At 38.3% G+C, this 13,140-nt stretch overlaps 1 protein-coding gene across 2 annotated transcripts in view; it reads right to left on the bottom strand.

The window, feature by feature from the left end:
• The window catches only part of NR1H4 (nuclear receptor subfamily 1, group H, member 4), an 80,631-nt gene that overhangs the window by 16,359 nt on the left and 51,132 nt on the right, over positions 1–13,140 (bottom strand). For both annotated transcript variants that reach the window (XM_006888520.1, XM_006888521.1), the window contains exon 7: positions 12,092–12,238. In XM_006888520.1, coding sequence (XP_006888582.1) covers positions 12,092–12,238 — 147 coding nt within the window. The remainder of the gene's footprint in view (positions 1–12,091; positions 12,239–13,140) is intronic.

The following is a 13,140-nucleotide window of genomic DNA, read 5'->3' as shown; positions in this document are numbered from 1 at the left end:
ATTTCTTAAGCTCAAGGAACTGAAGAACAAATTCAAACCTCGAATTACTATAATCAAGGAGGCTTTAGGCAGAATATTAAATGATCCATGAAGTATTAAAAGAAGATGGAAAGAATATATTGAGTCACTGTATAGAAAGGAATTGGCAGACACAGAGGAATTTCATGAAACAACATATGAGTAAGAGCCTGTGGTGATGAAAGAAGAAGTTCAGGCTGATTTGAAGGAAATGGCAAAAAATAAGGCCCCAGGAATAGATGGTATACCAATAGACATATTTTAGCTAACAGATGCTGCCCTGGACGTGCTCACCAAGTTGTGACAAGAAATCTGGAGAACAACCACTTGGCCAACTGACTGGAAGAGATTTATATTTGTTCCCATCCTAAAGAAGGGTGACCCAGCAGAGTGTGGAAACTATAGAACAATCTCATTGATTTCACATGCAAGCAAGATTCTACTGAAGATTATCCAAAAATGACTGGAACAACACATCAACAGAGAATTGCCAGAAATCTAGGCTGGGCTTAGAAGGGGTCGTGGTACTAAGGATATTGTAGCTATTGTCAGAGGGATCTTAGCTGAAAGCAGGGAATACCAGAGAAAGGTATATCTGTGTTTCATTGACTATGCAAAGGCGTTTGACTGTGTAGACCATAACAAACTGTCACTGACTCTGAGAAGAAAGCAAATAATACCAGAAGAATATCTATTTGTGCCTTATTGATTCTGCAAAGGCTTTTGACTGAATAGATAATAACAAATTATGGCTAACAGTAAGAATAATGGGAATCCCAGAACATTTAATTGTGTGCATGCAAAACAAATACTTAGACAAAGAAGCTGTTGTTCAAACAGAGCAAGGGACCACTACTTGGTTTAAAATTAAGAAAGGTGTGTATTAGGGTTGTATCTTTTTTCCAAACCTATTCAATCTGTATGCTGAATAAATTATTTGAGAAGCTGGGGTCTATGAAGGAGAATGTGGCAACATGATCAGAGAAAGACCTATCAACCACTTATGTTGCGTAGATGACATAACTTTGCTTCCTGAAAGTGAGGAGGATTTGAAGCATATGCTGCAAAAGATGAAATACTACAGCCTTCAGTATGATTGCATCTCAACATCAAGAAAACAAAAATTCTCACCACTGTACTGAAAGGCAACATCATGATAGATGTAGATGGATAAAAGACTAAGACTGTCAATGACTTCATATTACTTAGCTCCACAATCAGGACCCTTGGTACAGGAGTCAGGAGATCAGAAAATGTATTGCAATGACAAAGTCTACAGTCAGGGGACCACTCCAAATTAGTGAGGAGCAATGATGTCAGCTTGAGGACTAAGGTGCCCCTGACTCATATCATAGTCTTTTTGATCACTTTTCTTTTCGATCCAAAGTCTCTGTAAACTTTCATTAAAATAAATTAAAAAATATTTGAGTCCTTAATTTCCTATTTTTTTTCTTTAAAAAATTCTGTTAATCTTCTGAAGTTGTTACCTCTGTTTTCTATCTAATGGTAGCTTGTCCTTTTCGAGCAAAGATAGGTAAAAGTGATTATGCATGATTGTAAAGGTCTTTTTTGTTGTTGTTCTTAGGTATCGAATCGCCTGTGGCTCGTAGTGATCCTATGCACAATAGCTCTGCACCCTGCCCCATCCTAAGCCAACATCACCACTCCAACACATCTAGTGGAGAAAAAAACAATTCTTAGAAACAAAATTTTCTACAGGATACATGGAATGAATCAAAATTGCACAGACAAAAACAAATGGGGAACTTAAGAGTGTTAGTTCATCAACAAGTACAGCACCGGATCTGTTCCCTTTCCTTTACCCACCACCCCTCCACTCATGAAATTGTGCGAAAGATTCAGTGTGAAAAGAGTGTTTACAAATTTTTTAAGTAAACTGATATAAAATTAAAAATAAAGATGTGCAACTCTAATATCTTCCTGCAGAGGGCGATATTCCCCCGCTTGTCCCTTAGTAGCCACTTGCGTAGAGTTTCCTTTGAAATTTTTTTTTCTTTCTCCTTTTATGACCAATTAGCTGATATTTGGTCACAAGGGGGGGCTATTTTCCAACTTAATCATGAAGATCTCACCATAGAATCCAAAGATACAAAAATTGGTTAAGTTTTTCATCCCCTCCCTTTTTAAATAAAGTAGACTGTGATGTGATAAATTAATTCTTCTATAATTGGAAATATATCTGAGAATAACCACTTGGTAGAATTAATTAGGAGTCTGCTCTAAGTTGCTATTTTAAATATAAGCATTATATTTGGTTTCCGTCTTCCTAGACTTAATTGGGAGCAAAAATAATCAGACACATTCTATAAGATATACCTCCTACTATATGAAATATTTCCTTATTCCTAATTTTAGATGCAAACAATAAATGCTACAAGCTACTAACAAAAATTTTGGAGATTCAAGTTTGCCCAGAGGCTCCTTGGCAGAAATCCTACAAATACACTTAATTCTGAAAAAAAAAAAACAGACACTGAAAGCCTGTGGTGATTCACGTTTCTACGCTGACACTTAGGGTATCATTAGGAGTCAGGGCTGATGCCATAGTCACTGGCATGGCATGACTTATAATTGACAGTCTCAAAATAGACTTAAAACCTTGTTAAAATACTCTTATTTTCTCAAAACCACCTTTTCTGAGATTTCTCTAAAGATGACCATATCCTTCTAAAACATAGACACTAAAATATAAATCCATATATAAAAGTTAATAAGGCTTACTTATATCTTCTACCTTCCTTTCACTCTAAATTCTTTCTGTCTCAAGGTTTCCTTATAAACAAATGAAACTCAGATTCTTGAAGCTAATTTAGTTCATTGCTCACACAGCATCTCTACACTCGTGCATAGTTTTGTACTATTCCCCCAACAGGTCCCATCTCTGATCTAAGGTTCAGTTGCTGTTTTAATTTCTCATCTCAGATGCTGATGAGGCAGGGATGGTGGTGCAATTCTGGACCATGAGACTGAAGGGTAGTGTGTGTACATGGGTTTAGAGTGGGTGGGAAGTACGGGAGGAAGGCGGTAGGGGAGCAAGAGTGGGTCAGAAGGTGAGAGGTGGAAAGGGCTGGGTGTTGAGGAAGATTGTGGGGTCCATGAAGAGACAACTTCCTTCCTTTAGCCATTGTTGTGCCTGGATATGATGCTTGAGTCTGTTGTGGCCATCAGATAACCAAAAGGACAATAAGCTTAAGAGTAATCCATCCATTACCCAATGCATCTGCCCTTGAGGGTAAAGGATGGACAAGGGGAAAGAATGAAAGAAATTGTGTTTGTAAGGGTACTTAAGGGTAAGGCCCTGAATGAACCAAACTATGAAATCATACTCCCGAGTTTCTTGTCTGAGCTATATGAGTATATTGTTGACATGTTTAAGCCATATCCTATTACGCTTTTATTTTACCACAGCTCAAAAACACCCCAATCCACAGCTTTCTAAACTGAGGAGCTACATTTATCTGTCTTGGACGAAGAGCAACCAGAGGGAGGGCTCCTTAGAAGCAAGGACTGTGAAATGTATTCTCACAAACTTTGGGAATGTTGTCAGAAGGGCCCTTGGAAAATGACATCATGCTGAAAAAGGTAGAGAGTCAGTAATAGAAAAGAAGACCCTCAAGGAGATGGAATGACTCAGTGACTGCATCAATGTACTTGAAGTTGTCAGAGATTGTGAGAACAGGGCAACGTTCAGATCTGTTGTTCACAGGATTGCTATAAGTCATAGCTGACTTGAAAGCACACAATTAGGCTTTTTTGAGTGACAGGAGCAATGTCATAAAAAGAGCTTTGGACTTTGAGTCAGACATCTAGATTTACTTCCTGCCACTCTGCTAAATACCTGTGTGTCCTTGGGCACATCTCTAGCCTTCCCATTTCCTGAGCAATAAACCCGGAATGTAATATCCTCAGTCAGAAACCATTGAAAATACTAACAAAATGATGACTATAAAAGCAAGACATTCTGAAGTTGTGGGGTACATTGTTAGTGAATAAATACTGAATTAAATATGTTGGCCATGAGACAAAAAATTATTTTAAAATTATATACCAGGGGATATTTATATTTAAAATTAACAGAAAGCCCTCTGATTAGACCTTTAGAAAACAAGTTGACTTCGCTTGTAAGAGGTTATTTTCTTCATGTTAATGTCAATTCATTTAGTGTCAACCAGAGTATATTAACATTACCATATTTTACCATTTTACCAGACAATTTTTTACATTATTTTTATATTAGTTTATTTACAAAATTACATTGTTTTTCACACCATACCCTTCCCATTTCCCTCACCCTCACCCCCACCACATCTAATTGTGCAACCCCATGATAAATCCTCCCCCGCTTCACATATTCACCCCTTTGTTTCCACCCTTCCCCTCTTGAATCCTCATACTCATTTTACAATAATGGGTTTATACAGTATTTGTCCTGAATGAGTTTACTCAGCATAATGCTCTCTGGTCCCTCCCAAGTTAGGTATAATTACAAAATTATTGCTCTTGTGTGCTGCATAGTATTTCATTGTGTGAATGAGACATAACTGTTTTAACTTTGCCATATCATATCTATGAAAAGATGGGGTGATAGTGAGCATAGATCAATGGTGACTGGTGTTATAAAATGCAATGTAAGGGAATGATCATATGAAATACAATGTGAAAGAAGCAATGTGAGAAATGTATGTATATGAATGAAACACAATGTATATGTATTTTACATGCAAAACAATAAATAAATATATTTTTTAAAAATTCCAGATTAAAAAAATAGTTTGCATTATTATACTACATTAAGCCTAAGATCATTGGTGCATTTGGATTGTTTAAAAACAAAATATCCACAAATTTTGACAGGTATATGTTTCTGAAGCCTTAATTAACTTAAATAAAGACTTTTAACCTTTGCTAAGAAAATGCATCTCAAGAGATGGGATCTTTGTGTGTGTAATTGCATTTCAATAACAAACAAAAGAAGATGAAGTTTAAAAACAAGAAAAGAAATTTCACATTATATTATGCAAAGAGTTCTGTGGGCATAAACAAGGTAACTTTGAGATGTTATGTTATTCTGGAACTAAATGTACAATAAAACTAAGAATATGTGCTATTAGCATAAGAATAAAAAGTCATTCTGAAAGGTCATCTTGCCAGATCAGGTTTTTATGTGGTGTGTGGAAGAGGCAACACAGAAGAGAAGAAAATTCATACATATTAATAAATAGGACCATCTCTGCAGATAATAAAATACAAAGCAGCGTGTGAGTTTGGAAGGATTTTATTTGTCATGATATGTGGCTGATATTTAGGGAAAGCATCTTATTATAAATCATAGGCATTCATATTTATATGAATCACATTATGGAAAACTTCATACTTGAACATTTCTGAAACTTGCAAAAACCTTTTGATTTTGTATTTGTAACCTGCAAGACCCTGGTCTTTTCTCACCTACCTATTGCATCAGTACCTTCACAGATCTCCTAAGTCTGGTTCCAACACTTCCAAACCATCACTAACATTACTACCAGAAAGATCTTTGGAAGATACACCATGTGCATATCACTTCTGCTCAGAACACCCCAGGAGCTTTTCATTATATAAGAGCTAAATTGAATTACATTTGTGGTATTCATTGCCCTTCATAATCCAGTACTTACTACATTATTATCTTCATTAATAGTATTTTCCTAAAATACCAATCCACTTGTGTGACCTGAACATAGCTGTCTCTCATGCTCTCATATATTTATGTTTGCTACTTCCTGCTTATGAAGAATTGAAAATTTCTAATTATCCCCTTGATCATCAAGACTTTTCTAATTCATCAAATAGAATCACCTAGGAAGACACACTCTCTTATGCTTTGTGTTGCTATAACAAAAATACTATAAGTAGATAAATTTAATAAAATTTATTTTCCCTCAGTTTAGAAGGCTAGAAGGCCAGATTCAGGTGCCAGCTCTTGAGAAAGACTTTCAACTCTAAGAGATGGTTCTTCTTTGCTTTCAATATTTGTAGTTTCAGTATTCCTTGAAGAACTCCGTATTTTGCCATCAATATTTCCTTGGGTCTAGAATGTTGTCAGCACAGGGACCTTGGGTCCAAAGGACATGTGTACTTGTTGTAGGAGTCATTCAACTTTTCTTTAAAGTTCCATTTTTTGGAAGCTCTTCAAATACTTTACTGCAAGATTTATCACATATAGAAGACATAGCTATTTGTCCGTCAAGAGTTATCCTCTCCTTCTAGAGTAGGGTTTTTCTAACTTTGGTATTACTGACAATTTGGACCAGTAATTTTTGCTGTGGGTCGCTGATGATTAGCTTCTAAATAGCAGTAGAAGAATCTCTTCCTCTCTAGGCATGACAATAAAAAATGCCTCTAGACTTGTCAAATGTCTCCTAGAAGCAAAGATGTCCCAGTTGAGAACTACTATTCTATAATGTAGAAATAGCACTCTTACCTGGACATATAAATATCCAGAACAAAGACTACATCCCCAGCCATTCTTTAATCATGAACAGGAACTAAGTTCTTGCCAATGGGGTGTGAAGGTAAGGTGTGTATGTCGCTATCAGTTCATTCATTTATGAGAGGACTGATGTTCCTTTTCCTTCCTGACTGGATTGTGGATGTAGTGACCCACTGTGGACCATATAGATGAAGTCAACACTCTACATGAGGAAGAAAACCAAGGCAGAGGGAATCTGAGTCCCTAAGCCTAGGAAGCTTTCCTACTTAGCTTTGTCCTCTTTATGCTTAGATATTACAAGATAGAAATAAACTTATATCATGCATAAACTGTACTTTTTAAACTTTCTGTTATAATAGCTAAACTTAAAAAAAAATTATTTGTGTTGAGTCATAATGTATAGCTGACCCTCTGGTGGGTTTTCAGAGGCTGTAAAAGGTATGGATCAGCTGGCCCAGTGGATAGAAAGCGATGCTACCAAGCCAAAGATGGGTGACTTTTAATCCGCGGCCCTCGGGCCTGTCTTTCATTGTTTTTGTTCAGACATTTCTTTAGGTCGTATAGCCCTGGTGTACAAGTTGCCGTACCACGGTCACTTGTGGTTGCTGTGAGACTGAACACTGTGACACTGATGTGTCAAATGTGTTAATGGTTGGCTACCCAATACAGACAGGGAGTGGGGTGGAGCTCCTTGATTAAAACAAGCTTGGAGGGGAGAGTGGCATCCAATTCCACAACAGCTTGCCTCCAGAAACCCTATGAACCTGGAGAGAGGATGAAAGGCACCCAACATTCAGGACTCTTCTTCATAGGGTTGCTATGAGTTGCCTGTGACTCTATGGCACTTAACAACAACAACACAACAAAAGGCATGAAAGGAGATTTCTTCCATGGAGAAGCTGGTGGATTTTAACTGCTTGCCTTTGGGTTGGCAGTACAACTCCTTAACCACTAGGCCACTGAGCCTATACTTAGTTTATACAAAATGTTGTTGTTCAGTGCTGTAGAGTTGACTGTAATGCAAAGTAACAGTATGAACAACAGATCTGAACCTTGTCTTGTCCTGTACGATTGTCAGTACACATAATATTCAATTGTAATTATTTCTTTCCATCTCCATTCTTTCTAGTAGATGACATTTTAGAGGATTGTGTCTTTATCTTTTTCATCTCTGTATCCCCAATATACCTGGCTCTGAGCAAATACACAAAATATTGGAAAAACAGGCAAATAAAGATCTCAATGAAAATGGTCTGCTTTTGTTAGATGGTTACCATGTTAACAGAGACAAATGAAAACAATAGCTTCTAAACAGAATTGGGGTTTGTATACAGAGTTGAAGAGGTTAATGGCCTTCCAAAATGAACGATAGGAGAGAGTGTTCTTAGATGACATGTGAGTTAGAGAGGTCTAAAATATTCTTGGGGTTCGGGGAATGTTAGTCTCTTCAGCTTTACAACTGATCCATCAATTAGAGTATTCTTTGGGGGAAAAGGCAGAGAGAAGATAGTGTTGTTAGGTACCAATGAGTCAAGGATCACTCATAGTGATCCTATGAAACTACTCCTAATCTGTGCCAGCCTCATCATTTCCAGCACACTTAAGCTCATTGATGCAGTCACTATGTCAATTCATCTTATTATTGCAGGTCTTTCTCTCTTTCACTGACCATCTTCCTTTCCCTTGATATCTTTTTCCAAGAAATAGCCTCTCCTCGTAACATGCCCAAACATGTGAGACAGAGTTTTGTCATTCTTGCCTCCAAGGAGCAGTCTGGCTGCACTTTTACCAAGACATATCTGGGGTCGGGATCAAGGGGTTGGCAGTCCATGGGATATTTGGTGCTCTTCTCCAACACCACTACCCAAAGGCATCAATTCTTTTTCTGTCATCTTTATTCATCCTTATGAGAAGATATTAGAAGGTATTAATTTGAAAAAATACTATAGGACATAGAAGAGTCAGAAAATTTGCTTCTACCTCTTGGAGATCATTGATATATCAGTTACAGAGAACCTTCAGAAATATGGGACAGCCAGAACCCAAGGAAGATTTAATATAAGGAATCTTTGGCCTTATCCTTGGAGTGCTTCTATTTTTATGGATAGAATCACTCTCCTCATAGAGCTGTAACTCAGGTTCAGGATACAATGTTGATATGTTTGTTGTATCTAATTTTAGGGACATGGCTGTGACCTTGTCCTTGTGATGATTCTTGTCTTGTCACATTGATTAAGCTTAAGGAGTCCTTTCTCTAAGCTGTCCACCTGGGGCTTGAACTCTAGCTCCCATAGTATGACCTTGAAATATACTTTTTGCCTTACATACAATCTGTGACATCTTGATCTTGTGTAGAATGATCTCTTGGCAACCCCCTTAAACAGACTGCCACCTTCTTTTCCATCTCCCTTTTGCTACTCCTGAGAGTTTTTTCAGAGTTCCTGACAAACTCTAATGGATCTACCAAGACCTTGACCTCTTCTCATCAGATGCTTCTCACAATGAATGGATACCATTTTCTAATAAATCTGTGCCAACCTCTCTACTAAAGCCATTGGCCAGGACAGAAATTAGAAAGAAGAGGGTCAAATGTGATATAGTAAAATGCATCAGGAGAGCATCTATTGAGGTCAGAGAAGAGCAGAGAGGACCATATATCCCTTATTCTTCAGGGGTTTTTCTCCCAATGAATCTCTCCCATGTGTAATCCCGTCTCGGTATCTGTTTGTTTGGGGTTTTTTGTGGTTTTTTTTTTTGCAGAATTTGAATTTGAACTCTCACACACACAAACACTTAGAATAGAGAGTGGTATGTATAAGATGATGAATAGATGTTTGTTTTTAGAACTCTGATTAATAGATCCATGCATTACGCATCTATGGCTATTATAAACACTCACAATTTCCTTCTTAGTTTCCCAGTAAATTTTTTTTTAAAAAAATACATATACACTTCTCCCCCACCCCCTCAGCTGAACTAGAGTGTGAACAGATTTTGTGCATTGCAGCCACGTCTGAAGAGGCCATCATGAAAATGGTGACATTGAACTTGGCTCAGGATGCAGGAGATTAGATGAGGTCAAGCAAAGGGAGCAAGTGGAAGCTGAGCCCCCAGGAAGGAGAGATATGATGTAGGCGCTGGCTATTGATGCTTTAGATGTCCTTTTGTCAAAACAGCTCAGATCATGAGCAGATAGATATTATACTGCTGTTGTTCTTTGCCTGGCTCCCACATCAGCTTTAAATGACTCATCTTTGAGAAGAAGGAGAAACAACACAGTAGAGCTTCCCAGCTCAAACTGTCTTATCCTCAGTGCAAAAGACATCAGTTCCTCAAATTAGTTCTGATGCATAAAGTCCAGGGAATCATGGTGGTGCAAGTTCACAGAGAGCAAGTTCTAATGGCCTAGTGGATGAAGTGGTAAACTACTAACCCCAAGACCTTACCCTTGGAGTTCGGATCCTCGACGTTTGAATCCATCAAGTGCTCCGTGGGAGCAAGACGGACAGTAAAGTGCCTTGCAATTTATATCCTTTGAAAAGGCCCTAGGGGTTCAGCTATGTGATGGATCTGATTCAATGGCACATAAAAACATTAACAACATGTAGTTAGGGAGCTGTGCTGCTACCTCAAAGGCCACATCTCTGGCAGTTCAAATCCGCGAGCCGTTCCATGGGAGAAGGATCAGCAATCTCCTCCAATGCTCATTACAGGCTCAGAAACCCAGCAGAAGGCCAGTTATGAGGTAAGGCTTATTTTAATAGTTAAAAATATACATGGCATCCAGCTAATAAGTGACATTTTAAATACAATATCCTTAACCATCACTTCCTCTTAAAAATCACAATTCACTTTACAGCAGGACCTTCTCAGACTAAAACAGACTCATTTGTAAAATGAAAATACTTTGCCCCATGAGTTACCACCCTTTTTAGTTGACTTGCTTTTTTGAAATAAGATTTTGATGTATGAGTTTTGGTAGAGAAAGCACCCTGGCTATTTTGTCCATGAAAATCAGGACCAAATAATTGACCTTGAGTTTATCCACCAGAGGTCACAGTCACATGGCTTTTATGCATAGAGAAAGAGAAAACCATTAGGTTATATTCAACAGCTCAAATGAAGCTTTAAGCTAATACACATTACATTTCAGCACCTTGCACCCTTTAACCCTTTCTGAAGTTGGATTATCCATTTAATGCATCAGAAATTTGAACAATGACTAGGGAGGATAGAAGGATAGGAGGATAGAAGCCTTTGAGCTGTGGTCCTGGAGAAGAGTATCGAGGGTACCATGGACTGCTAAGAAAACAAACAGATTCATCCTGGAGAGAGTTAAACTGGGCAGCTCCTTGGAAGCAAGGATTCTGAGGCTTCGTCTGACATACTTTGGACATGTTGTAAGGAGGAACCAGTCTTTGGAAAGGGACATCCTACTTGGGAGGATGGAAGGGCAACACAGGAGGGGAAGGCCCTCTATGAGGTGGATTGATTCAGTGACTGGGGTAATGGGGGTAGGTGTGTTGGAGATGGTGCAATTGGCACAGGGCAGAGCAGGGTTTAGGGATGTTATACATAGGGTCACTATGAGTCGCAAGCGATTCAACAGCACATAACAACAGCATGTGTAGCCTGGAGGAGGGACATTCATGATGCTCCTTTCAGGCAAGAACGGTGAAATTTGGTCACACGTACTATGGGCATTTTGTCAGGAGAGGCCAGCCATTGAAAAAGATATCATGCTGGGAAAAGTCAAGGTTAAAGGAAGACCCTCAACATGATAAATGTATTGAATATAACAACAGGCTAGAACATAGCAGAAATTATGAGGATAAGGCAGGATAGTACAAGGTGAGATCTGTTGTGGATAAAGTTGCTATGAGTCTTAGTTGACTTGATGGCACTTAAAAACCAACAACTTGTAGCTGTAGAAACAAAAATATGCAAGAAGCTGGTGGAGTGATTGGCTAAAGCATCAGAAAAAAAATTAATTAGTCACAAGAAGGAAAACAGCAAATGTTATAGCTCCTTTGAAAGTTACCAGATTCAACCGGTGTCCCTTCCTTGAGTCTAGAACTTAAATCAGCCTAATTGTCCAATACTTAAAGAAGTTGATCTTTTACTCTTCACCTTAGTCCAACAGAAAGAGCATGTTTTCTTTTCTTTCATTACAGTAAGAATTTTGTAATAAATCCTTTAAATGTGCCATCTGTATTTAACATGGGGAACTTGGGTGGCCTAATGTTAAGAAGCTGCGCTGCAAAGTTTCAAAAGTGTTGTGGTTCAAATCCACCAACTGCTGCAGGGGAGAAGGGTGGACCATTTCCTCCTGTGTGATCAACTGCCTCTGCAAATTCGCTGGAGGGTCAATGATGAGCCGGTTCTGACTCTATGACATGCAACAGAAACAAATGTTTAACCTAGTTTTTAAAGAAGTCATTCTCTAAGTCAGATGTAACTGCCATATAAATGCTGCTGCTTAAGAAAAACTTAAATCCTGCTTTCAGAGCGCAAATCTTTTCCTTGCAAAACCTTTACCCTTAACCAAACAAAACCTTTACTCTCGAGCAAATCACTTACCACTCTTTCGAATTCTTTCCTCCAGCAGGTCAGCATGTCCAGCTGGAAGTTTCTTATTGAAAATCTCAGCCGACCGGAGAAACATAGCTTCAACTGCCGACCCTTTCAGCAAAGCGATCTGATCCTCATGGTCCAAAGTCTGAAATCCTGATAAAGATAATGCTCACATTAATCTCAGAGAGTTGTGAATACTATAAAACAGTATTTCATTATCACTGTCACCATCGTTCCTGTGACGTGATTGAACAACTGTTTGAAGATTACATAGTCAAGTTGAGTCAAAAAGAATGTGCCAAAAACCATCTCAGAAACAGATTTGAGGCCTTGAACACTAATGAACAAAGACCAACCATGCTGTGGGAGGATATCAAGAATATCATACAGGGAGAATGCAAAAGGTCATTTCAAAGGCAGAGGAGGAAGAAAAGACCAAGATGGAGATGTCAGAAGGTACTGAACATTGCACTAGAATATTGAGAAACCAAAGTGAAGGGAAGAAATCAGGAAGCCAAGGAGCTGAATACAAAATTTCAAAGGGCGGCTCAGGAAGACAAAGCAAAGTATTATAATGAAAAAGACCTAGAGTCATAAAATCAAAAGGGATAAACTGCTTAGCATTTCTTAAGCTGAAGGAATTGAAGAACAAATTCAACTAATCAAGTTGTAATACTTAAGGATGCTATTAAATGATCCAGGAAGCATCAAAAGAAGGTGTAAGGACACCACAACAAGATAAAGGTAAATAATCCAATTGAAAAATGGGCACAGGATATAAACAGACACTTCACCAAAGAAGACATTCAGATGGCCAACAAGCACATGAAGAAATGTTCAAATCCCTAGCCCTAAGAGAGATGCAAATAAAACCAACTATGAGATATCATCTCACCCCAGTAAGAATGGTAAAATTTAACAGAACAGTAGGCAACAAGTGCTTAGAAGGTTGTGGAGAAACAGGAACCCTTATTCACTGTTGGTGGATGTGTAAAATGGTGCAACCATGTGGAAAGTGGTGTGGCACTTTCTCAAAAAGTTGCAAATAGAGATAC

The sequence above is a fragment of the Elephantulus edwardii genome, unplaced genomic scaffold (genome assembly GCF_000299155.1).
Source record: "Elephantulus edwardii isolate Elephantulus edwardi_28Jun2011 unplaced genomic scaffold, EleEdw1.0 scaffold00068, whole genome shotgun sequence".
NCBI classification, from domain to species: domain Eukaryota; kingdom Metazoa; phylum Chordata; class Mammalia; order Macroscelidea; family Macroscelididae; genus Elephantulus; species Elephantulus edwardii.
The sequence above is the reverse complement of the archived record's forward strand: the minus strand, read 5'-3'. Positions and strand labels throughout refer to the sequence as shown.